The sequence below is a fragment of the Chamaea fasciata genome, unplaced genomic scaffold (genome assembly GCF_029207755.1).
Source record: "Chamaea fasciata isolate MVZ Bird 193981 ecotype frontalis unplaced genomic scaffold, bChaFas1.0.hap1 SCAF_7, whole genome shotgun sequence".
NCBI classification, from domain to species: domain Eukaryota; kingdom Metazoa; phylum Chordata; class Aves; order Passeriformes; family Sylviidae; genus Chamaea; species Chamaea fasciata.
The window spans coordinates 28,708,485-28,721,036 of NW_027094092.1; the positions used below are offsets into that span (position 1 = coordinate 28,708,485).

At 40.9% G+C, this 12,552-nt stretch overlaps 1 protein-coding gene across 7 annotated transcripts in view; it reads right to left on the minus strand.

The window, feature by feature from the left end:
- SMOC1 (SPARC related modular calcium binding 1) overlaps positions 1–12,552 on the minus strand; it is a 162,356-nt gene that overhangs the window by 33,502 nt on the left and 116,302 nt on the right. For all 7 annotated transcript variants that reach the window (XM_066188207.1, XM_066188208.1, XM_066188206.1 and 4 more), the window contains one exon: positions 9,704–9,784. In XM_066188207.1, the coding sequence (XP_066044304.1) occupies positions 9,704–9,784 (81 nt within the window). The remainder of the gene's footprint in view (positions 1–9,703; positions 9,785–12,552) is intronic.

The following is a 12,552-nucleotide window of genomic DNA, read 5'->3' on the forward strand; positions in this document are numbered from 1 at the left end:
GACACATACCATCCCATCTCACAAGCAGTCACATAGTCCTAGCCCTCCCAGAGCTATAGCCGGACTAGCTGAAGCATAGCAGAAAAAGAACAATGGGGGTTTTTTTATAGCTATGCTACATCATCCTGGAAAAAAACCCCTGCGAGTATTTTCACATTCATATACAATGCATTAGGGCTCTGAATAAATTCTGGATCATTAGAGGATACTTTAAGTTATGTCATTCTCATAACCAAATGAGGAAAATGCAAGGTACGTACAATTACTATGAGATAATTACCTAACACAGCAGGTTAAGAAAAAGATGCTCTCCGAGACAACAGGTCTCAAAAGTTCTCTATTTTGAAAGCTACCATGAGACTTGTACCAAATTAAATGACCACTCTGGCCAATGGAAAAGAGCATCCAATTTACAGACTGAACTTCAGGAAAGAATTCAAAGTCACATTGATAAATGGTTTTAAATCAGTGTAATCACAACTTACAAGTACAAACCATAACAATCAGCAAGGAGAAACCCAGTGCATAGGGAGGAAATACTGGCGAGACAGTGAGACCTGGAAAAAATGGTCAGCAGCTTAGGCAGACCACAAAACAGTCTGCAACTTCATGGCATTGCAAACAACAACAAAAAAAATCAAAACAGGTAAATCCAGCTGTGGAATGTAATGATGGGGACTTCACATAAGGAACGGGCACTAAGTACTGGTGTTAAATCAGCCCTGTGTACAATCACTGGGCACTGCACTTTGAGGGACAGGAGGACTGCTTGGCAAGAGGGCATGAGAGAGCAAGGGGAACAGGCAAAAGTCTACGAAACTTGACCTATGAGAAACTCCTAAAAGAATTCAATTTGTTTAGTCTAGGGATGACATTCAGTCTTCTGAGACATAAAAGCTGTTCTATTAAAAAAAAAATAGCCATAGATAATTTTTTTTTTCCTTTCCCATGGGTAGTTCAAGTAGCAGACAGCTTACTTGGAGAAAGGAGACTTAGGTTTGATATAAAAAAGCCTGGTGATTAACTGTTCACTAACTGGAAGAGGCAATGGGATCTCTGTTGCCACATTAGGAACAGGTTACGTGTGTCAGAGCTGCTATTAATTGGATATGATCCTGGCTTAGAACAGGGAGAAAAAGCCATGTGAATGTCTTTAGGTCTTTTTTGCTCTCCTCAGACAGCTTGAGAAGCTCCAGCAGATCCTCAATGATTGAGGCAACCTCTTTGCTAACACAGACTAAAATCTCGAAGATATTTTATCTGGTTTAAGTTTCCAGATTTTGGGGTCTGATCACCTTTAATGCACCTGACCTCCAAATCCTTTATGACAGCTGCACCTGTGCACTACCTTCACAATGACAACAGCTTCCACAGTCTGAGCAGAGAAAGTTTGGCATCTAAATGCAGCCTCTTCACTTCTTGACATCAGGATGGTTCCTCAGCAGTAGAAAAATCTTTCAATCTTAGACACTGCCTTTGTCACTCTGAGACAAGGCTAGACAGTCTGTGGTTTTTCTTCCCTAATGCCTCTTTTCCATTTCACATAGTTTCTAAGCACTGTGAGCTTGTGGCATACCTAGCTTTGACATAAGCCACCTGTCTCTGAACACATTCATTTTCCCTATACTCCTTTTTCACTGCACTCTTTCCACACTGAGGAATTCTGTTCATTAAAACAAAAAACAATAGGTGTCTCCACTGGAGCCTTAGCATTATTGGGAAACTTTTCACTTCCACACCTGTTTTTAATAGTCCTTGGAACAATTAGTACAGCAATTATGGGAGAACTTGCCTACCTCTTCTAGCTAGAGTATACAAGCACACTATTTTTACGGTATTGTTACTCTGCAATTATAGGACACCAAACAAAGTCTTTGAAAACTGTCACAGGCAGGTAAAAAGTGGTTCAGACTGGTCTTCCTACCTACAGCAACATTATATTTAATGCTACTACTGGTGAGACACAGATCGCAAGAGAGACAGGTTTATAGTGGGATGAGCCTTTTCATGTAGTGACAGATCAGGTTTTTCCTGTAATATTTTGCACTTTACAAGGGGGTAGAGGGAATTGCCTCTGACAGGAAGCTAGCACTCACTTCTGGATATTTACCTAGAGTCGGCTGTCTCTGCATAGAATATCTGGGCTTTGGATGTTCAATGGCATAACATGGGATTCAGACATCAGCCACGGAACAGAGAAACTGCTCCCACTTTGTCAGTGTCATGAGATGGATGTCCAACAGACAGCCCTATGCAGGGGCAGGGTTTTCCGAAGCTCTGGAATGCAGCTATTCTCCTTCACAGCCTTACGCTGTACTAGGCAATATTCGTGGCCTTCTTGGCCAACTCTGTGGGCAGCAGATGCTCACAGGGATACACTGACCTGCGTTTAGAACACTTTTTTCTTCTTCACTTGTCTCTCTGCAAATCACTCGCAAGCCCCACCAGAGCTTTTGGTTTCAGGAGAAGCCTGCTAGGTCTAAACCTTTTCCAGAGGTCACCTAGGAGCTAGTAATGACAGTTGCCTTGAAACAGCTCCTCCTTAACTGTGGCACCTCAGAAACGTGGTGAACTTGACAGGAACATTTCAAGAGAGGTGGGAAGGTGAGTCAATATGTGCAGCCTTTCTGCAGGCATCCACATACATTCAAATGGATGTCTGAAGTGCAGATCCACAAATGAGCCCGTGCCAGACACTGCTACTACAAACAGCAAGGAGCACCGTGCTGCTAAGGAATTACTTCAGCAAATCAATGCAGCTCCTTCAATCTGAACGGGCGTCTGCTAAAAAGCAAAACAAACTCCACAAAATTGACCACTCTCAGTTTGCCCCTGTATGTCCAGGTAATGCCTGGTGCTGGAACTTATTTCCTTTCTCTACCCCACCAAATCCCCAGTGGTTTTAAATGCGGGGTTGTTTTCTATTTCCCCTTTTACCCCAGCTTCTTATATCTTTGCCCCTTTCTCCTACTGCTCCTTGTCCACTTGGTTTAACTGGCAGCTGCAGAGTAGTAGTTATGACTCCACATCTAAAGTAATTAGTTTTCTTTCTTTGGGGGTTAGGAGGGGGGAGTGACTGAATTCTTTGGGAATGATTTATCGCACAGCTCTCAGGGGGAGCTTCATTTATTTGCCTAGCTGCATATGGTTTAACACCTATGGTTGCATGCTGATTATTATACAATGTTATTTTTCCCACTTGTATACTTTGCACCTTTTCATAGAGCAGATTAACTGGTCCCCAATGGCATGTTATTTATGACTTTGTTTGCTGGCTGTCTGGGAAGGGTCCTGATCCAAGATTCTTCCATTCCCCCTGCTTCTGCTCTCTCCCACATACTCCCTTCTTCACCACACACACCTGTCACACTGAGACCGTCGGTGTGTCACCCTTGGGCATCACATATATCACCCTTCTCAGAACTTCCAGAAGGGAAGAAGAGACAGAGGCCTCCCAAGCAGCAGCCAAGACAGGAAAGGATGCCTGCACCACAGTTGGAGCCAGAGGGAAGGGAAGGATAGTAAGTAAGGAAAAAACATCACATTTTGACTTGCAAGGAAGCAGGAACTCAGCATATAGGAGCATATATATTTGTTGTGAAAATGTAATGGAATTAGGAAGTTTTCATTTCATACCAACAGGAGCTTCTCTTGAAATTGCTTTATTTGATATCAAGCCAGATTCTAAACTAAAATTAATTCAAAACAAAACCAAAACAAATCCTCACAAAAGGAAGGGTTGGGAGGACTAATACAAAGACCTGAAGATAAATAGTTGTGGCAGATGGAACAACAGTCACAGACTTTTCGCCCAATAGTTTTGACAGGTCAGAGGAGCACTGCGTTGGGAGGTACTGTCTCAAGATGCAGGAAAAGAACCAAGGAGGATACATTAATGGAAGACAGTAGAAAAGACAAAAGCTTTCTGACACACTGGTTCCCTCCCATGAACTCTTGTTCTTGACAGCATCAATGACGCTTTTTTTTTCTTCAGCTAGGGAGAAATTCAAAAGCCTTTAACTAATCCCAGGTGTTTTGCTCAGAGACAGAAGCACAAAGTATTTACCAAGGAGGACTGTAGTCAGCATTAGAATGTCATCCATAGGCACCAAAATTTTCCAATTCAAATGCCACCATAACACCTTACTCAGACGTCCCTAAAGCACAATTATTCCTGACAACAGCCCCTTTAAAACCAACCTACTTTCCTGACAAAGTGATAGCTATCTCCTTCTCTCAGTATCCTGACTAACACTAACCAGCCACAAATCTTGAGGAAGAGCCTACAATCCTGTATTAGACATTTGGACAGTAACATTAACATAACAGCCATTGAGGGAGAGACCGTTTCAAACTAACACAACTAGTTTAGTAACAGTGGAAAATAGGTAAAAAGCAGCAGAAGCCTATGGTCTCATGTCTTTACATCAAGGTCGAAAGTGCTGTGCACCAAGAGTAGGACAAGGCACCTAAGGAATAAGGCTGAGAAGACAGGATAAAGACAAGTGTGGAATTAACCCCATTAATAACATTGTTTTGCTTGTCAAAAACCTCATCTGAATCTTCCTGTGGCTCCCTGTTCTCCACAGTGTTTCACATTTCCAAGGCATGAAGAAATTTGCTCCAACTCCAGATAACTGTGCATTCAACATGTAGGTACAAGGACTCCCCACTCTGGAAAATAATATAGGTATTCAAGCTCTTTGTGTTTATCCTCACTTTTGAAAAGGAAAGTCCTAATAATGAATTAAACTCTTGTCTAACCTTGGCTAGTTTTGGGGTATCCCACTAAAAACTGAAAAGAGCTTCTTTCTCAAGCTCTGTCTCATTATATGTTCATCTCACCTGATCGAGAGGAACTACACTGATTCTCAATATAGTCTCAAGAAGACTCCTTTTCACAGAAAGCCTCCACATGGATAAGGCAACATACCCATGAGTACATTAACCCTTGGGGCAGTTACTACCCCTGATCAGTAAGAATGGCATGCAGGAAAATGGTGTAACTTGCTAACTGAGTACTAGAGAGAATGTTTTTGGGGGTGCCATGGGTGTTTTCTTATATATTTTTTTAAATTTTTTTTTTTTTCCTGCAAGTGGGAAAAAAGACCCCTTAAGGAACACAGACAAACCAAAGAACTCAGGTCCTGGTAAAAACACTTGATATAACCACATGCCACTTCACTGTGCAGATCTCTGGAGACAAACTGCACCCAAGAATTAAGAGACTCCCGTTCAGGTGGGATGGGGGAATATACAGACATGACATTTTCAATTTGTATCCCCCTTTGAAAAGTCCTGAAGTCTGGGCTTCAAGTTGACTCAATTAAGAAAAAGAAATGTGAATACCACCATTCTTGTTTTCCAAGCTCACTCAGTTATACTCTGCCCACTAAGAGCTCCTGACAGGAGAAAGCCCTATCACTGGAATGCCATTGTGAGATGCCAGCACAATGCCTGGGTGCCAGAGCTGAACAGAATAGGCCACATGGAATTGGTCCCCATTCACCAAGCAAGATTTTGAAACGAACAGCTACGGGCTTTTTCTTTTTTTTTTCTAAACTAGGCACAGCACACACAAACCTGTCTTCAGCTGCTAACCTTAATATATTACTCATTCTTCCTTTCAAATAACGTCATTTTCAAAACCCCAGTGACTGAAGAATATTTACTTGAGGCTGCTACTGCTGGTTTCTCCAGAGCTGTTTATTTTTCCATGCAGGGGCTCATTACATCATTCTGTGGTTTACTTAAAGGTTGTCACGGTAAGCTGGATACAGGCTGGAAACTCTTGCTAACTAAAACCAAATCACTAAGTAGCACAAATGAATTTGGAGATAACCCAACTCTGGAATTGAGGAAAATCCCTGGATTCCTCCGTGGAGATGGGGTGCTCCTAAACAAGCAGCCACTAGATTTCTTGGAAGTGGAAAACATCAAATGCTTCCCTAGATTAAGAGTTTAAGAAAAAAATAATCACTTGGATTGTTGCAAGCTGAAATAGGTTGGGCGTGAGGAGAGGAGGCTGAAACAGTAAAAGTAGAATGAAAGGACAGTTGCCAGCCATGCTGATTAGAGAACAGCCATTGCAAGAACACCACCTGAATCACCTCCTGCTCCAGCAGTGTTAAAAATGATACATCACAGAGAGCAGTGCTAGGTAACTGTCTTAGTTAGCTTAAGGTATCCATGCGCATGCACATGTGGATGTGCATGTTTGGGAAGGGGTTGAAGGAGCAAAAAATATTTTTGTCATCTTGCCACAACAATATTGTGTTGATCTAGACCTTTTACTAGCCCCCAAAAGAAAAATTTGGAACTTGCAGGATACAGAAAAACAGAAAATGTAGTTTTTTTAAGTGCAGAAAAACAACTTGTCTGCTGTGCAACAGTCCAGATGTTCGTATTTTGGTTCCTGCCTCTGGCTGAGAAGGTTTGAACTTGCATCTCACCCTGTTGAGAAAAGGGTGCCATTTAATTCTTTAAGGTGGGCTGGGGCAACAGCACTAGCAATCCCTCCTAGCAATGCTTTTTTATTGAGCATAGAAAAACTCACTGGCAAAATGCCTGGAGATGTATAGATTCTCAGTCAAGTGCTCTAATCACCAGGCTGGAGTCATTCTGCTTTCCCTGATCCCTAGCTTAATTAGGATTTACACATGCCAAACAAAATGTAAGTGCTCCAAAAAAAGGAGATCGGTTTCAGAAGAACCTCTTCTGTTTGTCAACACTAAACAGAAGACGGAATACTCAGATTTCAAATGCAGCTCTTAAAGGATACAGGCAGCATATATTACATGGGGTGCCACCAGCTCTGCAATGCTCAGCTGCCTGGTGGGTGGCTCACCTAACATTGACCAGAGACAATGACAGCAAATTAAGGAGTCTATTTGACTCCATACAGCAATTCTGAAATTCTCCTCACGGTTGACATAGCGATAGTGTTTGCTTTCCAAGATGTCCAGTGTCAGTGCTCATTAGAGAACAGCACACGTCCTCTGACAGCAGAATCTGGACCACTCTTCTCTGAAGAGGACAGGGCCATATAATCACCACAGAGAAAAGAGAGATCAGAGCCAAGTGTTTCACTATACAAACTCCACGGAATAGGAAGTAAAAGAAGAGTTAGGTTGGATATTACAAAAAGAAAAAAAACCTGAGATTGAATTCAGAGAGCAGAGCAGCTTCCTTTGGGAAGAAATAAAACCTTTATTATCTAAGGTATTTATCGTACAGTAGAAAATGCTGCTCTCCTTACAGTATAAACATTCACTAGCCCTAAGGCAGTCAATTAGATGACCTACTAGGTCTTTTCTCACTTCCAATTTCAGTGATCCCATTAAACTGCTGCAAAAGCATACAGGGGTATATCTGCTCCAAGACTGTGAGTGTAAGCTTGGATAAACAATACAGCTGAGGCAACAACAAACTGAAGAATCCAAATCTTGTGCTAGCAAAACTTAACTCTTTAAAAATAAATTTAAAAAACAGAAATGTGCTAAGCATTAGCATTTCAAGTTGGGCCAAAGGCAATTAAAAACATCCCCCAGTTTTGCATGCCCATCTCATGACAGCTATTTCATCATCTACAGCCAAGACAGACTCAAAGACACTTGAAGAAACATGATTTTAAGTTATAATTACCCCCCCAGTTCTCTGCAGTTTGATCCCACCTACTGTACATTGCCTTTAACATATATTTCAAGGGATGAAAAGAATGAAAAATACCAAGCAAGGTGACTAGGCTTCACTATCTGAAAGAAAAAGGCTGAAGTAGCCCAAACTTTATAACACCTAAACCACAGCTCTAGGCAGCATTTCTTAAAAATCTGTGAGAAACTGAAATGGCTGCGTATTTGTACGGCCCAGTGGGGAAATCTGGGGATGAAAGTTGGCAACCCAGTGTTTTAACAAGACCCTACAGCAAGTGAGCATCAGAGCAATCAGTAAGGTTGAGTCAGATGAACCACGTCTCCTTTTAGCTTGCTGTACAAACCACCTCTTACACAGCTGTTGAATTTTCCACAAGATCATTTCTTTTTCATTTGTAGCATGCACTCACAATCATTTTGTTTGAGTAACAGAACTGACATCAGAAACAATTGAAAAAAGTGGACGAAAGTAAACTCACACAAGGAACGCTTCTGCGGACAAAATTCCAGTTCACATCAGGCAGCTTCCTGACTAACAAAGTGATTGCCTTTACAACATGAAAGCCAGCCGACTTTGGCCCTGTCAGCCCAAGAAAGGGTGGAAGACAGACCCTCCTGCTCCCAAGTTCCTTTGCAACCTCTTAGCGCTCACCCTTTTTTCCATTACAGCTATAAGGTTTGCTGTATTAGAAGGAAAGTTGGACTCCAAGATAGGTAGGACCCATTACAAAGAATTTTAATATTGCACTGTCACGTTCAATTGTACTGTCAGTTGCTACCAAGACCCAGCAGTTGACAAAAAACAGAAGCTGTGTTTGCTCTCCCCTGAAAGACATCCTTAAAGAAGGATGCTGATACTCACACATCATCTGAAGCTTCTGGATAACTCCCACTGGCAGATCCTACACAGAACACCCTGCTACAAAAACAGCTGAGAGGTGAAGCTCAAGAGACTTGTTGTAACTGTGGTCTGGGCAATACTGGTTGTCCTCCTGCTAAGAGCTCTTCATTCTGCAGCAAGAGAGTTTCACCCAACCTAGCACTGATTTCACCCTGCAGCTTGGAAGTGGCAGAGGAAGGTAAAGGAACTGTCATGAATACTCTCTAGCTAATCCAGAAATACCAGATGATGAGGCACTTCAAGATATCACAATTTATCTGTTTAGGTGACTGGAATTATTCCAACTGCCATTCTAGGCATATATATTTCATAACATATATGTAGTAGTGGCATCTCCTATTAAAATCTTAAAGCACACCCGTGGCTTCTTAAAGCAATTTTGTTCTCTTATATTTCCTTTAATTTCTTCATTTCTCCCACCTCAGTTAAATATTAGACAGAAACCATTCTTACTAGGAATCCCTAACGTTGCTCTTCAGATTCTCCAGTTTCTTCTCATTTCAATGACTCCACCATTTCACTCACATCTCCAATCTCACATTTTACACCCTGACTTCATATCTTCCTGCTTCCCCTTTTTCCACTCATGTTCATGATCTCTTCTTTGCTGTTTTTTAAGGCTTGGGTTTTCCCCCATCCACTCCACCACCCACAAAACAATCTCAACATTTTCTTAGGCCCACACATAATTAAACCACTTTTAGTTATGAAATAATCCACTCATTTCTCCATTGAAAAATGTCCCCTGCAGAGAAGAATCTTGAATTCGCTAGAAAAGAAGCTCTTTTTTGTATTTTTTTGCAACTGCTTAGACCAAAACCACAGCGCAGAGCTTTCAGCCAGATGCATCAGTTCATACATCCATGCTGAACAGGAAACAGAATAAAGATGACAGATGGCTAAAATGAATTAAGAGATTAAGAAATTAAGAGATTCCCCAGTTATGGTTTGTGGAAACAAACACCCTTCATCACATACTGATTATGGCGCTTTGGGCACAAAAAAAGACCTTATATGAAATTACTTTATAGCCTGGGCTGCAAGTACCCCTAGCAGCTTGACAGCTACAATGAAGAAAGAATGAAACAAGAACAGATGGTGAGGAGCTACAGCCTAGTTAAAATAATATTTTTTAAAGATGGAACATTACCTGAATTCCTTATATTGGAGCTGTTCATTTTGGAATCTTTGATGACCAAGTGTTTAATCCAAAGGGTGGGTGCTGTGATTTCTGAAAGAATAAAAATAACAGCCTTAAACAAACTGCAGCAGCTAGTAAAAATACACATAATAGTTACTCAGAATCATAGAATGGTTTGGGTTGGAAGGGACCTTAAAAAATATCTTATTACCACTCCCCTGCCATGGGCAGGGACACCTTCCACTAGACCATGTTGCTCCAAGGCCCATCCAACCTGGTCTTGAACACTTTCAATGGTGGGGCAGTCACAGCTTCTCTGGGCAACCTGTTCCCAGTGCGTGACCACCCTCATAGTAAAGAATTTTTTCCTCACACCTAATCCAAACCTACTCTCTTTCAGTTTGAAGCTGTTACCCTTTGTCCTGTCACTACATGCTCTTGTAAAAAGTCCCTCTCCAGCTCTCTTGTAGGCTGGCTTCAGGGACTGGAAGGTGCTAGAAGGTGTCTTCTGAACAACCTCAACTCTCTCAGTCTCTGTTCACAGAAAACAAGATGTTGGCTACAATCATGCCTCAACCGACCCATTATCTTTGTACAAACACCTTCACCTCCTGGTGAGATCTTCCAACTCTTTTGAATCACCATTTGTAAATCTTCCACAAGGTTCTCTCATTATCTTCCTGTTCCAGAAAGTGTATCTCTACTGGCAAAACACTTTTTTCCTCTCTCTAACTCCTACTTCCTAAAATCTCAAAAAGCCTTTTTCCTCAAGACTCCAAGATCATAAACATTGCATTGGGTGCTATAGTATATGCCGTTTCCCCCAAAAGTACATATCAAATCCAGATTTTAAACCGTCAATCTAGACCTTAAATATTGCTTTCACAGCCCAAGAAGGTCTGGCCACAGTCAGTTCCCTAAAACAAGCAACAACAAAATCCGAAATAAATAGGCAGAGACATGAAGATATTTCTGGAAGGACTTGAAAGGAAGTCTGTTAAAGAAATAGGTTCTGGTTAGAAAAGCATGTCTGATGCACAAACCAAGACATCCAAACATAAATTTGTGGGAAAAAAGTGCTTAGAGCACCTCCTCTGAGGTGTTATAATCAACTTCAAAACATATCTGAACCTGCCCTAAGCCACAGAAATGACATAACCTCAGCATTTGATTAGAACTGAGCAAAGCACTACTTGCTACCATGGGCTAGAGCACCTCAAGTGACGTTTTTAGGACTGATATTTTCTGAAAAAAAAGTGCTTCCACAAGGACACAACTTAAATAGTACATCCTGACGTTTTTCTTAAGTTCCTCTAAGAACTTTTCACATGAGTTTTCGTGCTTCCTTGTTGACATTTACATGGATCTGCTCAGCAAAGGGAGAAGCTGGCTGAGTAAAGAGAAATTGATTATAAAATACGAGAACATGAAAAAAAGAAAATTAAATTCCCCTTCCTAAATATTTTCAGCCACATTGACTGGAGGCATTATAGCAATTGTGTTCAGGGCATTTTTCTCACAAGGAAGTATGGGTTGAACATTGTTAAATGAACTTTTACTGCTGTTGGAATATCAAAAATTGCCTCATATGTCAGTTTCACTACACTATTTTATCAGCATTCAGACATCATCTATAAATACATACACCTACATGCTTTGGTTTATGGACTATTTCTACTTTTGTGCTTCACCCCTTCTTAGCTCTTGCCCAATGCTTAATTTGAGGTAGTTCTCCCCAAAAGAGGCTTAAAATCCTAAATCTGGGATGGATTTTAGCTCTGAATCGGCACCACAAGGACCAGCTATGTCCACAGCTGAAAAAGGAGGGACAATCAAAGTCAATAGATGCTGAAGACTGGATAAAGGCCTTTAGAAACACAATAGTGTACATCTCTCAGTGAGGTTGAAAGGTGCACAAAAAGGAATTCTGTGAAAAAAGAGGAAGAAAAAGAAAAGAAAATTCCTTGGAATCTACCATAATAATGTATTTTCAATCCAGGAACCCTGGACATGTTTTTGGACTACAGATGCCTCTGAACAACAGATCTGTGGAAAGAGTAGATGCCCACTGAATTAAGAGGTGAAGTTTACCAAAAAGAAGAGATATTTAAAGAAGGTATCTTTAGGAAATTACTACATCTTGCAAATGGCAACTAAATAGATGGTGAAAACAGAGTAACAAAGCCTAGAAGTGCAGGAGTGAATATAACTTTATAAAACTATAGCAAGGACATAATAAAACACTTTTCAGCAGAGAAGAATCTTGTCCTAAAAAAAGATTCACTATAAACATCTCTAAGACCTGCATTATAATAATATGAAATAATTTTTAGGGAGATGGCTGTGTTATGATTCAGACCTTGGATGGGAGAGTTTAAGTTATCTGATTTACATTATCTCTGGCACCACTCTGTTATGCCCTCAGGGAAGATGGTAGGGAGTGGGAGAGGAACTTATACAAGAAATGTGAATTTTCATTATCTTCTAATGTCGATGAAAACATGAGAAAGGTGAACCTTCATCTTAGAGATGTTGAAGTCCAAGAGGTACCACACATTTCAAGGGCAGCTGAGTGTATGTAATGCCCTTTGAAAAAAGTCAGCCCCTTGTGTATCAAAGGTAGACAACCAAAGGCAAAGCATAAAAAAAAAAATCTACATTGTTATTGTCCACTCATGTTGATACCAGCTCCACCCTGGCCACCTGACTTTAAATATATAGGTTTACAGGAACGCAGTGAAGTGGAATGGGATCTGAACATTAATGCCATTGAACATCCATGAAGATTTCAGACCTGACAGGCGAATGGATTACTGTTTTGCCCTTTTCTGTCATTTGTGTCAGACACCAAATACAAG